Consider the following 17635-nt stretch of genomic DNA (forward strand, 5'->3'; position numbering starts at 1 on the left):
TGGGGTTTGTGGGCTAGGAGTCTTACGGATGTCCACAAGCCCAATGTCCATCCCAGGGGAATCAATTGTCTTACAAGTGTTATCTGTAAGAGATGTTTTTTATTTTCACAAAACAAAATAAATATAATAAAAATAGAAATATGAACGGTTATAAACAAATAATTTGAATACATACAAATTTCTATAAGATAAAAATACAATAAAAAATGAACAAAATAAATATTGAACATATATTAATCGAATGAAAAAAATTAAAATAAAATAAATTTTAAAGTGAAGTAAGCAAAAAAATTCTAAAAAAATTTAAAACTTATAAATGCATAATTAGGGCAAACATCCAAATTGCTGAAATAGAAATCTTATAATATTAAAAAGTGAAAAATAAGTATAAAAAATAAAATAACAATTGAAATAACTGTCATTTTCCAAGCTAGTGTATAGCTTTCGATGATCATTATACCGTTCGACCACGAAAAAGGGAGGCTATCAAAACATCCAAAGACGATGCACATATAGTATTGGCAATGCTATACAATCAATTGTACTCCGTTCGACAACCATCCATTTCCGTATCGGGATGATATGGCAACAATTAAGGACTCTATAGTTTTTTGTGGTGCAAAATAATTGTGTCATATGGATTTGGTCTATATAATTTCCAAGGGCAGTATGGTGGCTTGCAAATTGGTGATTTAGTAGTTATATCATGGTATGGAAGTGTTTTGAGAATCTTGGATAGGCAGTACCTGGCTTGAAAGGCGGAGCCATGAAATATAGCTATGTCGAGCTGTGGAGCACTTTTGGAAAGAGTCTACATTATGACATGAAAATGCGCATAAGTGTTGTGGTTGATCTGAAGGGTCGGATTGCTAGCAGGCAATCAAGAGTGCTGCATGTATTCAGCTCAACAAATTTGTCAGTTGATGCATGGAGGTTCAATTTTGTTTAGTAAGATTTTTGCATCTTAGAATCTATATCATATAATTTATCTCGAAAATGGATAGCTAGAAAATGCATTTTTGGGCATGGTACGTGGGATGTCATGGGGACGAAGGAAAGAAGCCTATCTTCGAAGGTCGAAATTGATTCGCACGCTACTATGCAAAAGCCGCGCCGCAAAACCCACGGGCGACAAGGAGAGCAGGGGTCTCGTCTACGTCTTTCACTCCCGCGAGAGGCGGATCATCCAGCGCTCGGCCGCTCCGCTTCTTGAGGTACGATCTCCACCATCTCTTTCTTTCTTTGACTTGCCGACCGCCGGCTCTCCCCTCTCCCCCTCATCTCCCTGTCTCCACGCCGCGGCGGCGGGTCATCTCGTCCGAGTCACCTCACTCGCTTTAGGATCGGGCTGGGCAGGGGCGGACCCGGTAGACGGGGTCAACGGTTCTATGGAATTTATGACATCACAACCCATGAGGTCGAAATCCAGTCGGTTTATAGACCTAATAACAATCTTTTTCTTCTTCCGCTCTCGTGGAGAATACGATCCCCCCGCCCACACCCTCGACGAGGGCAATACCCTAATAACTCCAGTAACGAGAGTTTGTTATTTTTAGTCAATCCCTAATCTTTTTTTTTTTCCCTTTGATCCGTTCTTATAGTTCTCATCCTTTTCTTTTTTGTAGCTGCAGAGATTGAAAAGACTTGTACTTTTATACCGAGTTATAAAGGGAAAAATCTGATCTTTAATTGATCACTAATGGCTTCGCCAATCATGGCTTCCACCTCTTCGATCTTTGGCGGAAAGGTACAATCTTTTCTACAACTATTTCTGTTTCATTTATAAAATTTCATTGTTTTTTCTAATATTTTGTTTATTGCAGATGGAATCAGGGCTGATATCTCGGTTTTCACCTTCAATCAGCGCTCATAGATGTAGGAAACAAGCTCTGAATAGAGTTCTTGCAGTTATGGCGCCGGCGCAACCTCAGCGTTCTCCAGCAACCACTGGTTCAGTTGCGTTCTTTTTAATTTATTAGGATTTTAATTCTTATTTTAATTCAATTCTTCTAGCTTATGTGATCTTTTTTTTTTCCTTTTGTTTTGCTTTTAGGTCAAGCATGCTATGACTATGACGGAGAAGATCCTGGCAAGGGCATCAGAACGGCCACAGTTGGCACCCGGTGAGAATGTGTGGGTGAATGTGGATGTGCTGATGACCCATGATGTCTGCGGGCCAGGGACTATCGGGATTTTTAAGAGAGAGTTTGGCCAGAATGCAAAGGTGATGACTGGCCCGTTTCCCTCTTCCTTTTTCTGTTTGGGCTGAAAGTTAAAATAATGCTTTTCATTATTGTGCTATGACCAATATGGATTGCATGCTTTGGACTAGAATGGTATTATATGCATTTGAAACCATTTTGGGTATGAATTTGAAGTTTATGATGTCCAAGTTCAAGTTAAGATGCCCGTGCATAAGCTCGACTTTATGGAAATTTTGAGCTAAATAGAGAGATAATATGATATTATGTCTTTGTTCAACCATGACTCTAGCACATCAAAAGAAACCTGTGCGGCTTGTTTTGTTGGAGGTAGGTGTTCTGACTAGAAATATACCAAACATGTTGCTTTTTAAGGGAAAAGAGCATAGTTTATCAAGAGACAAGGCTGATGTTATTTTTTTAAAGATAATATTTTATTTTCATGAAGCATTTATAACTCTTTGCCGATTTTGCATATAGGATGTGAAATGGTTAGCTTGTTAGGATTGATTTTTGACTTACTGATGGAAACTGTAATTTGTTTTTTCTATAGTTTCTTTTCTTCCTTTTTTTTCCAAAATATACTGGTAATGTGCTCTATGTGATGCTTCTACAAAGTGTGCTTCCTCAGTTGTTGACACTCATATGCCTTCTTTGTTGCTAAAAACTAAGTAAAGGGTTGCATCATTGAGAAGGGGTTTGAACTATACTCTTCACTGTTCTTTCTTTCCTTTTCCTTTCTTTTCCTCACTTTTCAGTTTCAATATCTTGCTTGGAGACTGATGATTCATAAATCTGACCCCAATAGTTGGGACAAGGATTAATGATCATGGTTGTGCTTACCTCTTGAATTCAACATTATGAGTATGCTTGACTTACAATGCTACGTAAGCTAAATACTGTGGTTTATTTATATCTCTTCTATGTTCCTGCTATGTAGGCCTCAAGGGTGTATGAGCTTTTGCTAATGGTTCCTTTCATAGGGTCCTTGGTGTGAAGTTACAGGATAGTATTGGTGGGGATGAATATGATCACAAAATTCCAATTTGGAGTCTACTACATGATCGTACATACATATTTGGAGATTGTATTTGGTAGTGATAAAAGGAGACATAAGATGGGGGTGGAAGTTTAGGTCCAGAAGTTGATACACTTGATGCTGTAATTAGATTCTTTTCCATTCCTGCATCCTCTCTTAGTCCTGTTTTCCTTTGTGCTTCAAGCAACTGAGCACAAGAAATATATATATAGTACAGTGGTAGATCAGAATGGACAACAACTAACAGGGTACTAGAATGACTTGTTTATAGCATCATGCTTCTCTGGATGCTTAGTTTTTTTCAAAATAACTTACAGATAGCATAAAGCCTAGCATAAAGCTTTTTGAAACTTCAGAATAGTGTTTCACTCCACCACTATAGCTTTCCAATTCGGTGGCATATCCTGATTCATTGATACAGCTGGCCTTCTTGGCATGATCTGCAGCTATATTATCTTCTGAACTGGGGCTTATCCTAGCAGGTATTCCTCCTTTGCTTAACCAGGTTCTGGGTTCAAATTTTGGGTGCTGCATCCCCAAGGATTTGAACTTGGCTAATTATGTGTGGGTGAGTCTCCTCTCCCCCCCCCTCTCTCTCTCTCAAAAAAAAACATTATCTTCCCAAGCAATACCTACTGAAATTGATCATACTCATATACTATGTCCTAAAAGAATGCGTAAGCAGCTAACAACCAATTTAATTTTTAGTTCCAAGGCATGAATCAAAGGATGCTGCATATCATCTTTAAGTTGTAGTTGAGTAATGCACAACCAATTAAGTGACTTGCAAAGCCTTGATAAAACTAACCCAAGAGTCTATGGACTGTGATAACCAAATGTACAAGGAGGAGAGATAGTGGGTCTCTATATTTTAAACTTCAACCATTATCGATAAAGAAATTAGAATACAATCATATTCAATCTCCATTTTCTATTAGTCAAGAAATCCAAGGGCATCTAAAACATCCAGCAAGAGCTCCCATCAATTTTTCTGCAGAGACATCCCGTTCCTTGTCTTGCATCTGAGAGTTGATGCTTTTGGTATTGATACTATTATGTAGATTAAAACTCATGCGTAAGAATCCTACACCAGTCTTGACTGCAGTGGAGTTAGTAAAAGAAGCCATAGCCTCGAGTAATTTTGATTACATGGATGTGATCATTAATTCACTGTGAGATGCTATTATATATTACTAGGCATGGTATGCAATTCCATACCAAACCACTCAGTTCAGTCAATATCGATCGTACCAACCATGTATCAAGATGGTTCGTGGTCGCGGTACAATTTTTTTTGAACCAGGGCAAATCGGTTCCTTGCTGTGCTGAACTACCCGGCGCCCCTCATTTTAAGTGATTTGACTTGATAAAGGCCCCGTACCACTCTAGGCCTCAATTATTGAGGGAGAAAGGGCATGTCACTCTTTGCTCCCTCTTTTCGAGGTAAGACAGGAGTAAATGAGGAGAGGAGAGGAAATATTAAAGATTCTTTTTTAATGTAAATATTTTATATTTTTAATGTTATGCTTAGTTAATTTAGGCTTTTTGGCATATATATCCTTGCAAATATGGCTTATTGCATATTTGCCTTCTGAAAATTTCTAGTTTCATATATACCTCTCAAATCATCCTATTTTTATGTGGATGCCCTCTTGTTAGATTTTTTTTGGTTGATATTAATAAATAATTATTTTGAGTACTATCTGACCCTAGTACCCTTTTGCTTTATTACTCCTAAAAAAATAACATCTAGTTTATATTGAAAAGAATGATATTTTTATATAATTTGTTCAAGAGTATGATTGCAAAGCGTAAAAAATTAATTTAAATGCAAAATAGTTATTTATTAACACTATCAACCAAACACAAAGACTTGTTTATTTGAGAGGTAAACATGCAAATAGTGATTTTTGAAGGTAAACATGTATAAGCTATATTTGCAAGGTATATATGCAAAAATTAGTTAATTTGTTAACATATATCATATAGTCATGCCATTCTTTTTGCATGTCACATAAAAAAATAATATATTACATTTAAACATTAAAAACAAACTCATTAGATTCTATTTTCACTCAAAACTAAATAAAGGAAGCTTAAAAACTTTGAAAACAAAAAATATATTTTTTGGGTGTATTGGTATGATTTGTATGATTTGATAAAATACTGGTGCTATACTATATCGGCCATCTATCGATATGCAGTCTAGTACCAAGACTATGAATATTAATATTGAGAATGTTTCAATTTCTTCGTTTGTTTATTTAGTATGTGATGAAGTCCCACAATGTTGGCATTGGATACTACACCGATACATTATTGGTTCAATATGGTATAGGAGGACCGAACCCACGTATGTGGCAAAATACGGGGATGACTTGTGGCTAGGGGTGAAAGGTCAACCAAGATCGGATATAGCTGGTTTTCCGCGAAATTTATTTCAGTAGAGCGTATGATGTCGATGGCCCGAGGTAGGTACGGTACAACACACACCCTATATTGAGACAACTTTTAAGCCTTTTTTCCTCATTTTTTATTACAGTACCATCCGAACTCAAGTAGTATGGGCCAGTATAGGCCAGTATAGTATGGTACACACCCCCAATTTTGGGTAGTACCGACCCAAATAGTGTTTGCACCTGTTTTGAACCGATACAATCAGTTCAAGGCGGCACGACAAACATTACATGTCATCAATAGAAAAAGGTTGGTACTGTACACCTTATTGGTTCAACATGGTAGAGGTCGGTGGTATAATATATATCATGTATTGAGATAGCTTCCTAGCTTTTTTTCTCACTTTTTATTATGGTGCCACCCGAATCTGGATAGTATGGGTCAGTACAGGTTAGTATAGTACGGTGTACACCCTAGTTTTGGGCGGTACCGACCCGAATAGTGTTTACATCTCTTTTGACTTGGTACAATCTGTTCAGGGTAGTACGACAAGCATTACTTGTCATCAATAGAAAAAGGTGTTATGCTTGATAACATATATTTACTATTTTGATTGTTAAAGGATTTTTTCTTTCCATCTTTTGCCCCCATCAAATCATTGTTGCTTAATAAGTATTTGATAATAAATATTTAGTTTTCATTATTATATCTTCCTCTATCTAAATTGTAATAGTGGAACATTTTGTGTTGCTTTGACCTTTTTTTAATGTCTGAATTTCATTGTTTTAGGTATATGCTTGTATATGATATTGAAGGATGCATCCCTCCATTTTAAACACTTGCTCTATGATTAATTATAGGTCTGGGATCGTGAAAAGGTTGTGATTATTCCAGATCACTATATCTTCACTAGTGATGAACGTGCAAACCGTAATGTGGATATTTTAAGGGACTTCTGTATGGAGCAAAATATTAAATATTATTACGATATCAAGGATCTTGGTAATTTCAGGGTATGATTTTGACTCATTTATTTACAAGTAGTTAATGCCTACAAGTTGACTCATTAATTTACTAAACCAAAAGCACATTGTAAGATTGTTTGACATTTGTACGCTAAAATTCCTTACTTAAACATGCAGGCTAATCCAGATTACAAGGGTGTATGCCACATTGCTCTTGCGCAAGAAGGTCATTGCAGACCTAGTGAGGTGCATATAATTACTAAACATTCATCTAGTGTATCACTAAAGTTTTCTACATTTGTTATCTATTCTAAAGCCGTTTGTCTTTCGTATAGGTTTTGCTTGGCACAGATTCCCACACATGTAATGCTGGAGCTTTTGGTCAATTTGCTACCGGAATTGGCAATACTGATGCAGGTTTTGTCATGGGGACTGGGAAGATTCTACTTAAGGTTTGTAAAGACTTAGTATATGGTGTGCAATGTTTTTTCCTGATTTTTCCCTTTAGTTTAGTAATGCATGTGCTAATGATTTTATTTATCGTTAGTTTATGAGAAATAATAAACCTTGAAATAACATTAAACAGGGTCCTAAATAGGAATATTTGGCAAATGAGGATCCATAAAGCTGACCACAAATAGTTAGAATTAAGGTTTACAATACTGGTTTCAATACCTGCGCTAGTAGCCAATTGCTATAGTGCTGATATGGTTCAATTGGTATGGACATTTGGTATAATGAGTATACTGTCTATTGGTTCCCAATGGACATTTGGTACTAGGGGTGTTCTGTCTATCGGTTCCTACTAGCACAAATAAGTATTCCTGGTATTGACGAATCTGATCTGAAAACCATTTAGGTTGTTGCTATATCTTCAAACTTCATTTCAAAAGTCCTCCTATGTTTTCCTTCAATCTTTAGCAATTGCTAGCCTTCTCTAACATAAACAAACTATCACACATGGTTTATTTTCATTTTGTTCTTGTTAAATCTTCTTGTATCCTCTCTCTTCTTTGCCACAAGTTTATTCAAACATTCTTTTCTTTGCTATGCTCTTTTTTGCATGTAATTTTGCCAGTTGATAATAATGCAAATACAATTTTTAATATGCTATTATTTTTTCTTGTCAAGTCATACTTTAAAGGTTCGCAATCTCAGTACCAAACCCTATACTAGTATCATGTTCATACAGGGTCAACATGCTCGATATGGGGTTGTTCAGCATATAGACACTAGGTACGCCCCCCATACCAAGTATTTTTTTGGTGCTAGTAGGTATGATACGACCTAGTGTAGGGCAGCGTGCATTGGTACGGTGAACCTTGCTATAATCTGATAGTCTAACTCCCCTTTCCTATTGAAAAGTCTTTCCAACTTGTTAGCTTTATGGAAGAGATCGCTATTTCTTATCAAAAGGTCTAATTTCTTAGCTACTTAGGTAAATGAGGTGGTCATATTTGTAGTGATTGTTCATATCTAACATCAGCTTGTTCATCAAAGCAAGTATCAGCCTATCATTTCTTGCCATTTGGATCCAATTATTTACATCGACACATGACTAGTGTATGTCCATGGTTCCGAATCATTTAAGTGATTGCTGTATGTTTCGTTGTGGCTTACGGCTCCTCATGCTCTTAAAATGCCTTGAGGTTCATTGAATTTGCGAGAGTGATGCCACATCGTCACGTGACAATGGCCTCTAAAGGAAGAGGAAAGCTTCTCATAGGAAGAATAGTATGATAATTGGACTTGCTGGCTAAAAGGCGTTCAAACTCCAACAAAGGTTAGGAGACAATGGGAAAAAGTCGGGCCCCTTTAAAAGTCACTCATTTAAGAGAAGATTACAATTGTTGATGATTCTTGTTCAAATTGAACACCTTAAGTTCTCTTTCAAGTACACCAACATGTATAATATATCTCTAGGTATACCACCAGATTCATGACTTTCAGAAGTTTGAACTTCCCAAAAGAAACCTCACATTTTTTCTTCTCGGTGCATGAGCAATTGACTATATGACAATGGGCCAATGGCATTAAAATTCACAACCAAGGTTTTAAATACCAATGGGATGGTAGGGCATCCCATTGTCCCAAGTATCTAGATTGCACAAGTCAGGACGTAGACTGGGATGGGACAGGACATCTACCATCCAAGTGTCAGCACTGTCTTGTTCCATTGAAAAAACTGGGACAATCCCATCCCACGGCATTTAAAACCTTGCTCACAATTAGTTTATGCATTATAATACTTCTTAGATAAGTATTGCTAGGACCAACCCTTTGCACCTTTAATTTGGACCTGGAATTTATCCAAAATAAATTTGTATCAAGACATAGACTAGCCCAACTTTTATCTTATGGACTATACTTGTTTTAAATTGATTTGAGCTCAATTTATGATTTTGTTAGCATCTATTGATGTTAAATATTGTGTTGGCCGGATGTTCTTTCATTAGAAGTTCTCATGCATATACATGCTCTTGAGTTCATGGTACAATAAACTTCCTACTTTGTGATTTGATGCAAATGCTTGAAGGAATGCTGTTTTCGCAGCCACATCAATGACACCATCATTCTTCACATGCTTCCTTCGCAGATTCATGATCTCAAACTCTGATCTTTTTTGTTAAATTTTTACTGTGCATTTGCTCTTTTCTTTTTTAACATGATCCATGCTAGATCTTGGTAAAGTTGTCTTCTTGCGTCATATAATTGTTTAACATTAATGCTAGGTAACAACGCCTATAAAATTTTGGCACATTTCTTCGTTATACTGTTAACATTATCTTTTTCATTCTTTCGATAAATATTAAAGTTTAAGGGCGGACACAGATCAGCAATTGGAGAATTATAATCCAAGTTGAGTATATCTAAACAAATAAACCCATACATGCCTTGTGCTTATTTCAACCTCCATGACTTTTGATGAATGTAGTAGGATGATGAGGATGCTCAAAAACAAGAACTAAGCATACAAAATCACAGGTTAATTCCTGAGCTATTATAACAAGTTGACTCAAGTGGTGCCTGTGATCTTCATGGGATGAATTTTGAATGTAAATCAGGAGCAAAGGTGAAATAGGATGGCAAATGGATCTTACTATGATCATAAGGGCTTCACATTTTAATGCAGGATAAATTATAGCCGGAGAGCCTAACCATCTTCCAAGAGGACAGAAGGAAAGGATAACAAAGAAAACTCTTCTTCTTGATAATTTTGTTAGAAATCTAGATTTTCTTTCTAGTGCTTCAATACCTGAGTCAGATTTTTTTAAAACAATCTATTTATGACTCCAGTAAAAGACTTTGACCTCTCCATATAGAACTTGAAAAACTACCTACAGATATTATTTTTTCTTAGACATGGAAACTAGCCAATGACCAGTTTAAATAAATTCCTTCTTTGGGAATGTTTAATGGCAAGGACGATATAGTGGTTATTTCAATAACCCTTTGCCATGTAACTTGCTAAATTAAAATCAGCAGCCTGCATCCCCAAAATAAAATTTACTGGCTTATGTTATTGAAAATGATAGAAACTTTATAGAAATGTTTTCCTTAGAACCTTTAAAATTGCAGGTACCCCCAACTATGAGGTTTATTCTGGATGGAGAAATGCCCAATTATTTGCTTGCCAAGGATTTGATTTTGCAAGTAAGTTAATGGATGTTGAAATGTCTTAACTCCGAGTTACTTTAGATTGGTTTGTCATATTATTTTTAATAATTATTTGCTCCAGAAACTAAGACCTTTTTTAATTGTAAAAATATTTTCATCTTATGTTGTCATGCAGATTATTGGTGAAATAACTGTTTCCGGTGCAACATACAAATCCATGGAATTTGTTGGCTCCACTGTTGAAAGTTTAAATGTAAGTCTATATTGCACGATATCTTACTGCAATGGAATTGACTATATTTATCATCTAAAATTTGACTTTATGCATGCAAGATGGAAGAGAGAATGACATTGTGCAACATGGTTGTTGAGGCGGGGGGGAAAAATGGGGTTATCCCTGTTGATAAAACCACACTTAAATACCTCGAGGTAATGGAAATTTGCCCTTTCATTGAGCTATGTCAAACTGTGAATTCTATTAAATAAATGAGTAAATTAGAGACAAGAACAGTTGTTCTTGTTGGCACCACCAAATGAATACATTGGAAACATAGAAAAGTGCTGTCTTTCACCAAAATTGTCCACTTTGCAAGGTTGGATGCCTCTATCTTTTTAATTTTGTGTTATTTACTTAATTTTGCAGGACAAGACAACCTTGACATTTGAACCTGTATATAGTGATGATTGTGCCAGGTAATTGTGAATTTTTTTTCTGCAATTATCTTCGTAGTGCTATAGAAAGGTTGGCTGTTTCATCTCTAAAAAGTTATCTTTGGTTTTGTTTTCCATTCAACTGTGTTGGTTAATACCATTTCTCTAATCAAGCGAGGTTTCCTGCCAATGATGTATTTCTGGTTCCCCATATTAGGAAAAATCAAATCTTTCGAATTCCAGATGACTTTCTATGCAATTTTTGTCAATTCCAAGTCTTTCTGCATGCATTTGTTAAATTTTCTTTTAGCTTTACTGAAGTAAATGTGCCTAAGTATCTCATTAACCAACCCTTCCCTGTTTATTGCTTTCAAAATCTGTCTTTTCTGCCAAATGTTTTTTTTTTCCAAATAATTTCATTTACTGATCGCACGTATCTTTTTCTATCTTTTTAGATTTATTCAAGAATACAAATTTGATGTCTCCAAGTTGGAACCGTTGGTTGCAAAGGTGTGTAGCATTAGAAGAGTTCTTTGCAGCATGGGAGTTTCTTTTTCCCTTTTATCCTTTTGCACTTCTAGTATCATAATACTGCTTCCCTCTATAGCTGCTAATCTTGATCCATTTTATATTATTCCAGCCACATTCTCCTGATAATCGTGCTTTAGCAAGAGAATGCAAGGATGTCAAAATTGACAGGGTATATATTGGCTCTTGCACTGGTGGAAAGACGGAGGACTTTCTAGCTGCTGCAAAGGTTTTTCTAGCTTCGGTAAGGAACTTTTGGATCTCATCTTTTGTAAATTTGGTTATCAGTCTGTCTTCTATAGATCCATTATTTTCCAGTGCTAAGTAATGGAGAATGGAGAAGTTTAATGGCTTTTTTTTCTGAAAAAAAAAATATTCAGACAAGTTTTTGTGTCCATGTTTTGTTAGTTCAAAAAATTCCAGAATTTCTTTTCCACAGTTACTTTCAAAAGGATCTCATGTTAAGCTTGTTTCTTTAAATTAACATGTTGGAATGTGATGTTATGCCATTAAAAATATTGGAATGTGAGTTTGCTCCACTATCTAGGTTCTTGTTCTTATCATTTAGTAACCCCAATGTAACCCACTGCCACCACAAGATGTGTCATGTGTTTTTTGGACACCCCATTTTTAGGTCTCTTGAAATGTCAGGCACTTCTGGACACTTGACCTGACATGATTGGGCTAGTTTTTGAAGTGTCATGCTTGTGTTGACAAAAAAAGTGCCGACAATTGGCATTTTTTTCAGGCTTTTGTGTAGACTAGTTTTTAAGTGTTGGATACATTAATGGATTGTCCTATGTTTTCAAAAAAAAGTAGTACAGTCATTTATAACTTAAGTATTTTAAGTTGCACTTTGACTTACATGAACTTGAGGATTATATTAGAGCAACCAAACTGACAACTTAAATTCGCCTAAAGAATCACTTACATTGGTTTTATGTATTTACACACATGCAGGTTCTGGTTATAATGTACATATTTGTGTAAAGAGAAGACTTTACACCACTATAAAAATCAATGTTGGGGGCTAAAAATACAATCTAGACTATTCAAGGTTCGCTGTACCGGTACCAGACTTTGTACCTGTGCCACATTGGTATAATATTGGTATGGTATGGTACGCGGTATGTCTGGCGTATTGAGTGTCGGTACGCCATCAGTATTGGTGCCGGTACCGAACCGGACGGTACCAGGCGTACTGTACCAGTTCGGTACGGTACAACATACAATGAGACCATTGAATGCGATCTCTATAGCTTAAAATGCCAATTACATAGTCACATGTTTTGAAAAACCCTTACCCATGCATCAAGTCATTTTAAAACAAACACAAGCTATTTCATCTCCAAAGCTACATCTATGAGAGGTCTTGGTGCGTAGGCTAGAAGCCTCTCAAACATGCGACTTTTTCTACAGAGGCATTATTGGCTTTGTAGATCATATTCAATGGTTTAGATTTGCATATCTCCAATCCTTATCATTGAATTTTGCAGTAGGTGTGAAGTCCTTTCATCACATCCTGTGTCTGATAACCAGTAACTCTACAGAGGATAGGATAGATTGTCTTTAGAAAAGAGAAGAGGAGAAAAGACGAAAGGAAATAAATTAGAGAGGGTAAGGGGAAAGAAGAAAGCCATTCAACCATTAGAGAATTCATAGGAAATGGCAAGTGATAAAGGAAAACATGGATGGTTGGTGGACAAGGAGGAGGAAAAGAGCATGAGATATGGAAAAGAAGAAAAGGAAAAAAAACTTTGCTGCCTTTTAAAATTACAAATAAGGCTGCAACTCAGGCAGGCTGGGTCAGGTTGGGGGCAAACCATTACCAAATCTCACCCCTTTATCTCCCAATCCCAACCCAACTTTTCTTAGGTTGGGATTTCTCTAATCTAGCCCAACCCAATATGTTGTCAAGCTAAATTCTGATTAGGTTGGGTTAGTTTGGTTGGTTAGGTTGTGCCATGTTAATCATGTAACATTGGGTTTAATATAAATTTTAAGACACGAAAAGGTTTGAGTCATTTTTTGTTGGATCATGTTTGTTGGATTAAGGACTCAACATTCATCAATTTCTATGATGCTCACACATAATTTTACAAGGCTAAGCATATGATTGTATAAACATGTAATTATTTATATGAAACATAAAATGAATTATCTATTTATATATGGGGTTATGTTAAATTGGATCCAGTTTGGTTTCGATTAGAAACAAGTTCATGTTAGGTTGAAGGTTGAGCTCAAGCCCAACCTAAGTTTATAAAACCTCAAACCAACTCTATCCATTAGGTGAGCAGGTTCGAGTTGAGCCCAACTCAAGCTGCACCTCTAGTTACAAACAAGGGTGTTTTCTAATTTGTGGGGACAAAATGAAAAATTCATAGCGTCGCTAGTCAATATTGTCCAGTATCAACCAAGGTTTTGAGTAATGAACAATTATTATGTTATAATGGTTGCAACAATGGTTTCAAGGCCCTTGCATTATATATATATATATATATATATAAATTATTATCAAGGTAAGCCGTCTCAGTATTGGGTCCTGTACTGGTGCCACCTTGTTATTGTATCGGGATGCTCGGTATGGCTGTTGGTTTAGCATATTGAGTGTTGGTATGCCTCCCGTACGGCATAGCGGTACCAATATGTACGATACGATACGATACGCCTAGTATCGCCCGGTTTGGTATAGTATATCATACCTTGATATATATATATATATATATATATATATATATATATATATATATATAGGTAAATATTATAAGTAATAAAAAAATATTTGGATACACACAACAAGCCTTTTAAATAATGACTATTATTTAGCATTATCTTGCTATAACAACTATTATATAAAGAGTGTAATGTCTATTATTAGCTATTTTTATAGTTCATCTATTTATAGAATAATACTATGAAACTCAGAAAAATGTGTTTTTACAAAAATGGTAAATGATAAAAATATATCATCATTGATTTTTATATTATCTTTTTTGCTTTTTGCTGTTATAATATTGAAGGGTCATTGCTTGGTGCAATGGTAAAAGGGATGTGCCGTGTATACAATGGCATGGGTTAGAGTTCTGAGGTATTAGATTATTGTTCAGTTTTGAGCTAGTCTACGACAAAAATCTGAAATATCATAATGAAATAGTACAGTATGTCAATAATGAGAAAGACATTTGCTTTATTTAGGGATGCAAAATGGTACTTAATCTTGTTAGAGTCCAACCCAAAAGCTAACTAGTAGGTGGATGGATCCATGAGTTTTTGTGACCAACTTCAGTCTGTAACCTATCTAATGTGGGATCATTCCTCAATACCCAATCTCATATGTAGGGTGCAAGAAGAGATGGAACATGAAGACAGGTGATATGTGGATAAGTGTGTGGAGGCATTGATAGACAAAAGGAGTGATAGCTAGCTTTGGTACCATGCTGGAGTGCAATCCAAAAGCTTAAGCTAGTCGGCAGATGGGCCTATCAATATTGGAGATTGGCTAGAGTCCCTAACCTTTTTGATATGGGACTATTCCTCAACAAGATTATATTCAAACTCTCAATATTTCATAAGAATATGGGGGGGCGAAGAATTGGTTGATGGAAAAGATGTGAGGGTTAGGAAGAAGGCTCACCAGAGGGTGCAAGATATTGGGAGTGGGGCCGGTACCGTGGCCCCGTACCAGTGCCACTCTATCTCTGTATCAGTACGTTACGGTATGGTGCCGGTTTGGTAGACTTGAAGAAAATAGATTGCATGGTTGAATTTCCAACTGGTGTTATTTTTAATTGGTTGTATTCAAATGGGATTTTAGTGGACATAGTTCTCTTTTTCTACTCGGTAGTCTTTGTTCTCCTTTGCTTAGTTCTCTTGGATTACTACTGTAAAGTTGAGGACATCACCTGCAAGACTTAATTGACCAAGAGTAATGAAATCCTAACAAATCTCGTTAGCTGAAAAAGATATCACGGGATGCTGTGTAATTATTTCTGCTATTTATACTTTCTGCTATTTGTGCTTCTATTACATGTACATTCAAATGAAGATCCTGCTTATGTTTTTGACTTGATGTTGCACTACTCGGCTAATGAGTTTCTGTTCTATGACCAGGGGAAAAAGGTGAAGGTACCCACTTTTCTTGTCCCTGCTACACAAAAGGTAGGACCATCACCCCATATAGAAGGAAATTGGATTTGCTATAAACTAGGACTTAGCTGATTCTTATAATTTTCTGTAGGTATGGATGGATATATATGGCCTTCCGGTGCCAGGATCTGGTGGCAAGACTTGCTCTCAGATATTTGAGGAAGCTGGTTGTGAGATTCCGGCAAGTCCTAGTTGTGCAGCTTGTTTGGGTGGCCCGCGAGACACTTATGCACGGATGAATGAACGTCAGGCAAGTTTGTTATCCCATGGAATTTCTTTAGAAATATTTTTGTTTGTCCAACCCAGATTGGTCGCAAGCAGTTGGTTCAACCACAAGCCTCTGCAGTCTGCTAGGACACACTACTGTAATGTGGTAGACTGGCTTGTCTGTATCTTAATCGGTGTCCGCGATCCCTGATCAAATCTGCTGAATTGGTGGGTTTCTCTGGTTGAGGAACCTAGGAATTTCAGCTCAAAGAGGTTGCAACGCAGCCCACCAATTGCCAACACTTTGGATGAGCACGCAATCTCTCCGTGCATTGAAAAAACTTAATAAGAGAAATGAAAGCCTTTTGGTGGTTGTGATAGTTCGTCCAAAGCTGGCCATGCTATTACGAAAAATATGGTAAATAATCATGCAGACCATTTAGGAATGTAAAAGTTATCCATATTCTGTTTGTCGGTCACACGGTGGATGGATTTCGGCCAGAGATTATTATTCTGTAATCTCTTAGGTGGTTTTGACTTGGACTTTGTCTTCATTCAATTCTGATTGTGAAATGATCTCCTCGCACAGGTCTGCGTCTCTACCACGAATAGGAACTTCCCTGGCAGAATGGGGCACAAAGAGGGCCAGGTCTATCTTGCTTCACCATTTACAGCTGCGGCTTCAGCCCTGACAGGCTATGTTACAGATCCCAGAGAGTTCCTCCTGTAGAAGGAACCGGTTGTGGCTTATTGTACTATCCTAGGCTGTTTTTTATTTTTCTGTCTACCATCTCCAGGTTTGGTGTCATTTATAGTGTACTCTTCTGGATGTATCAATTATTCAATGCAGAAATATGTAGGATCCAACCTACATTGAGGAGAGATGGCTTTGCGCTATGATCCATATCTCAGTAAGGGTCTCTTATCAACAGTTTTTATAGTTGGTTGTTCATGTTCTGCAGAAGATAAAACCAGGGGGTATTATCTATAGGCTATTCAGCATCAAGTGATACATCATTTATTAGCGTGGGCAAGAATTCAAAGGGATAAGGCAATCAGAAAGCCACAGTGGGGGGTTGTGGGATGAGGAACCCAGGTCGCAGGTAAGCCTGCATCCTTCTTTAAAGATGTGGAACGATCCACCTTCTTTCGTGATATCAATCATTAGATCGCACAATAGCCCCTTTAAGATTCATGCATATGGTTGAAAGAAAAATTTGAAATGCTTTGAGACCTATGCAAGATGCGATCCAGTGATTGTAATCGTAAAAGAGGATTAATTATTCTTTTACACAAAAGGTGCAACCTAGCCCGGGTTTAGATATGGTTGTTGGAAAGAAGAGCAGCCATGTATCCAGGAAAGTACAGCGGATCTTAGTTGCTTTAAGGTCAGTTTGCCATTAACTCCACAATTGCAAAGATGCAAGTGCCTAGCAGCTAACCATCTCCCTTCATTCTCTTATTATAAAACACGCTCCAACTTGTTAATTGCCTACTGAACCATCAAAACTAAACTTTATACCACCTAGCTGTGGGATTGCCCGGACAAGACAAGGACTTTCCAAAAGTAGCATCATGCTGAATATATAATATTTGGCCTACTACTACTATTTTGGGGTTGCTCCTTGTAGAGGGGCCAACACCATGTTGATGAGTGTGGGGCGTAGGCCTTGCTAACAATATATGTATATTTTTAAGTGGTAGCAAGCACCTGCACAGTGTGTGTATCTCATGCAAGGTTCTTGGATTGAAGTTCGAGATATAATGAGTTGTTTTTCTTCATTTATTTCATCTACAAGGACGTTTAATTCCTCCGAAAAGTTGGGGTTTCTGTTTTTGAGGTTGTGTCTACTAAGTTCGTAAGTTGGAAACTTGTTAAT

General features: G+C 36.8%; 1 protein-coding gene across 6 annotated transcripts; it reads left to right on the forward strand.

The window, feature by feature from the left end:
- The first annotated feature begins 796 nt into the window (after window positions 1–796).
- On the forward strand, window positions 797–16637 carry LOC103695594 (3-isopropylmalate dehydratase large subunit, chloroplastic-like). Of its 6 annotated transcripts, none has more exons than XM_039123793.3 (16): window positions 797–1214; window positions 1626–1747; window positions 1824–1955; window positions 2054–2224; window positions 6498–6650; window positions 6780–6848; window positions 6938–7054; window positions 10182–10256; window positions 10396–10473; window positions 10554–10649; window positions 10864–10913; window positions 11327–11381; window positions 11512–11643; window positions 15513–15560; window positions 15640–15798; window positions 16345–16637. In XM_039123793.3, exons 2-16 carry the CDS (start codon window positions 1700–1702, stop codon window positions 16483–16485), a joined length of 1524 nt encoding a protein of 507 aa, XP_038979721.3. In that variant the 5' UTR covers window positions 797–1214; window positions 1626–1699; the 3' UTR covers window positions 16486–16637. The 6 variants fall into 6 exon arrangements, with proteins under 6 accessions (XP_038979721.3, XP_038979722.3, XP_038979720.3 ...); XM_039123794.3 differs by having other exon boundaries at window positions 1040–1214; window positions 1632–1747; XM_039123792.3 differs by lacking the exon at window positions 797–1214 and adding an exon at window positions 1406–1532.
- The last annotated feature ends 998 nt before the right edge of the window (window positions 16638–17635 follow it).

This window comes from Phoenix dactylifera, chromosome 3 (genome assembly GCF_051530095.1).
Source record: "Phoenix dactylifera cultivar Ajwa chromosome 3, Ajwa_hap1_PhDact_Kaust_v1.1, whole genome shotgun sequence".
Lineage (NCBI taxonomy): Eukaryota > Viridiplantae > Streptophyta > Magnoliopsida > Arecales > Arecaceae > Phoenix > Phoenix dactylifera.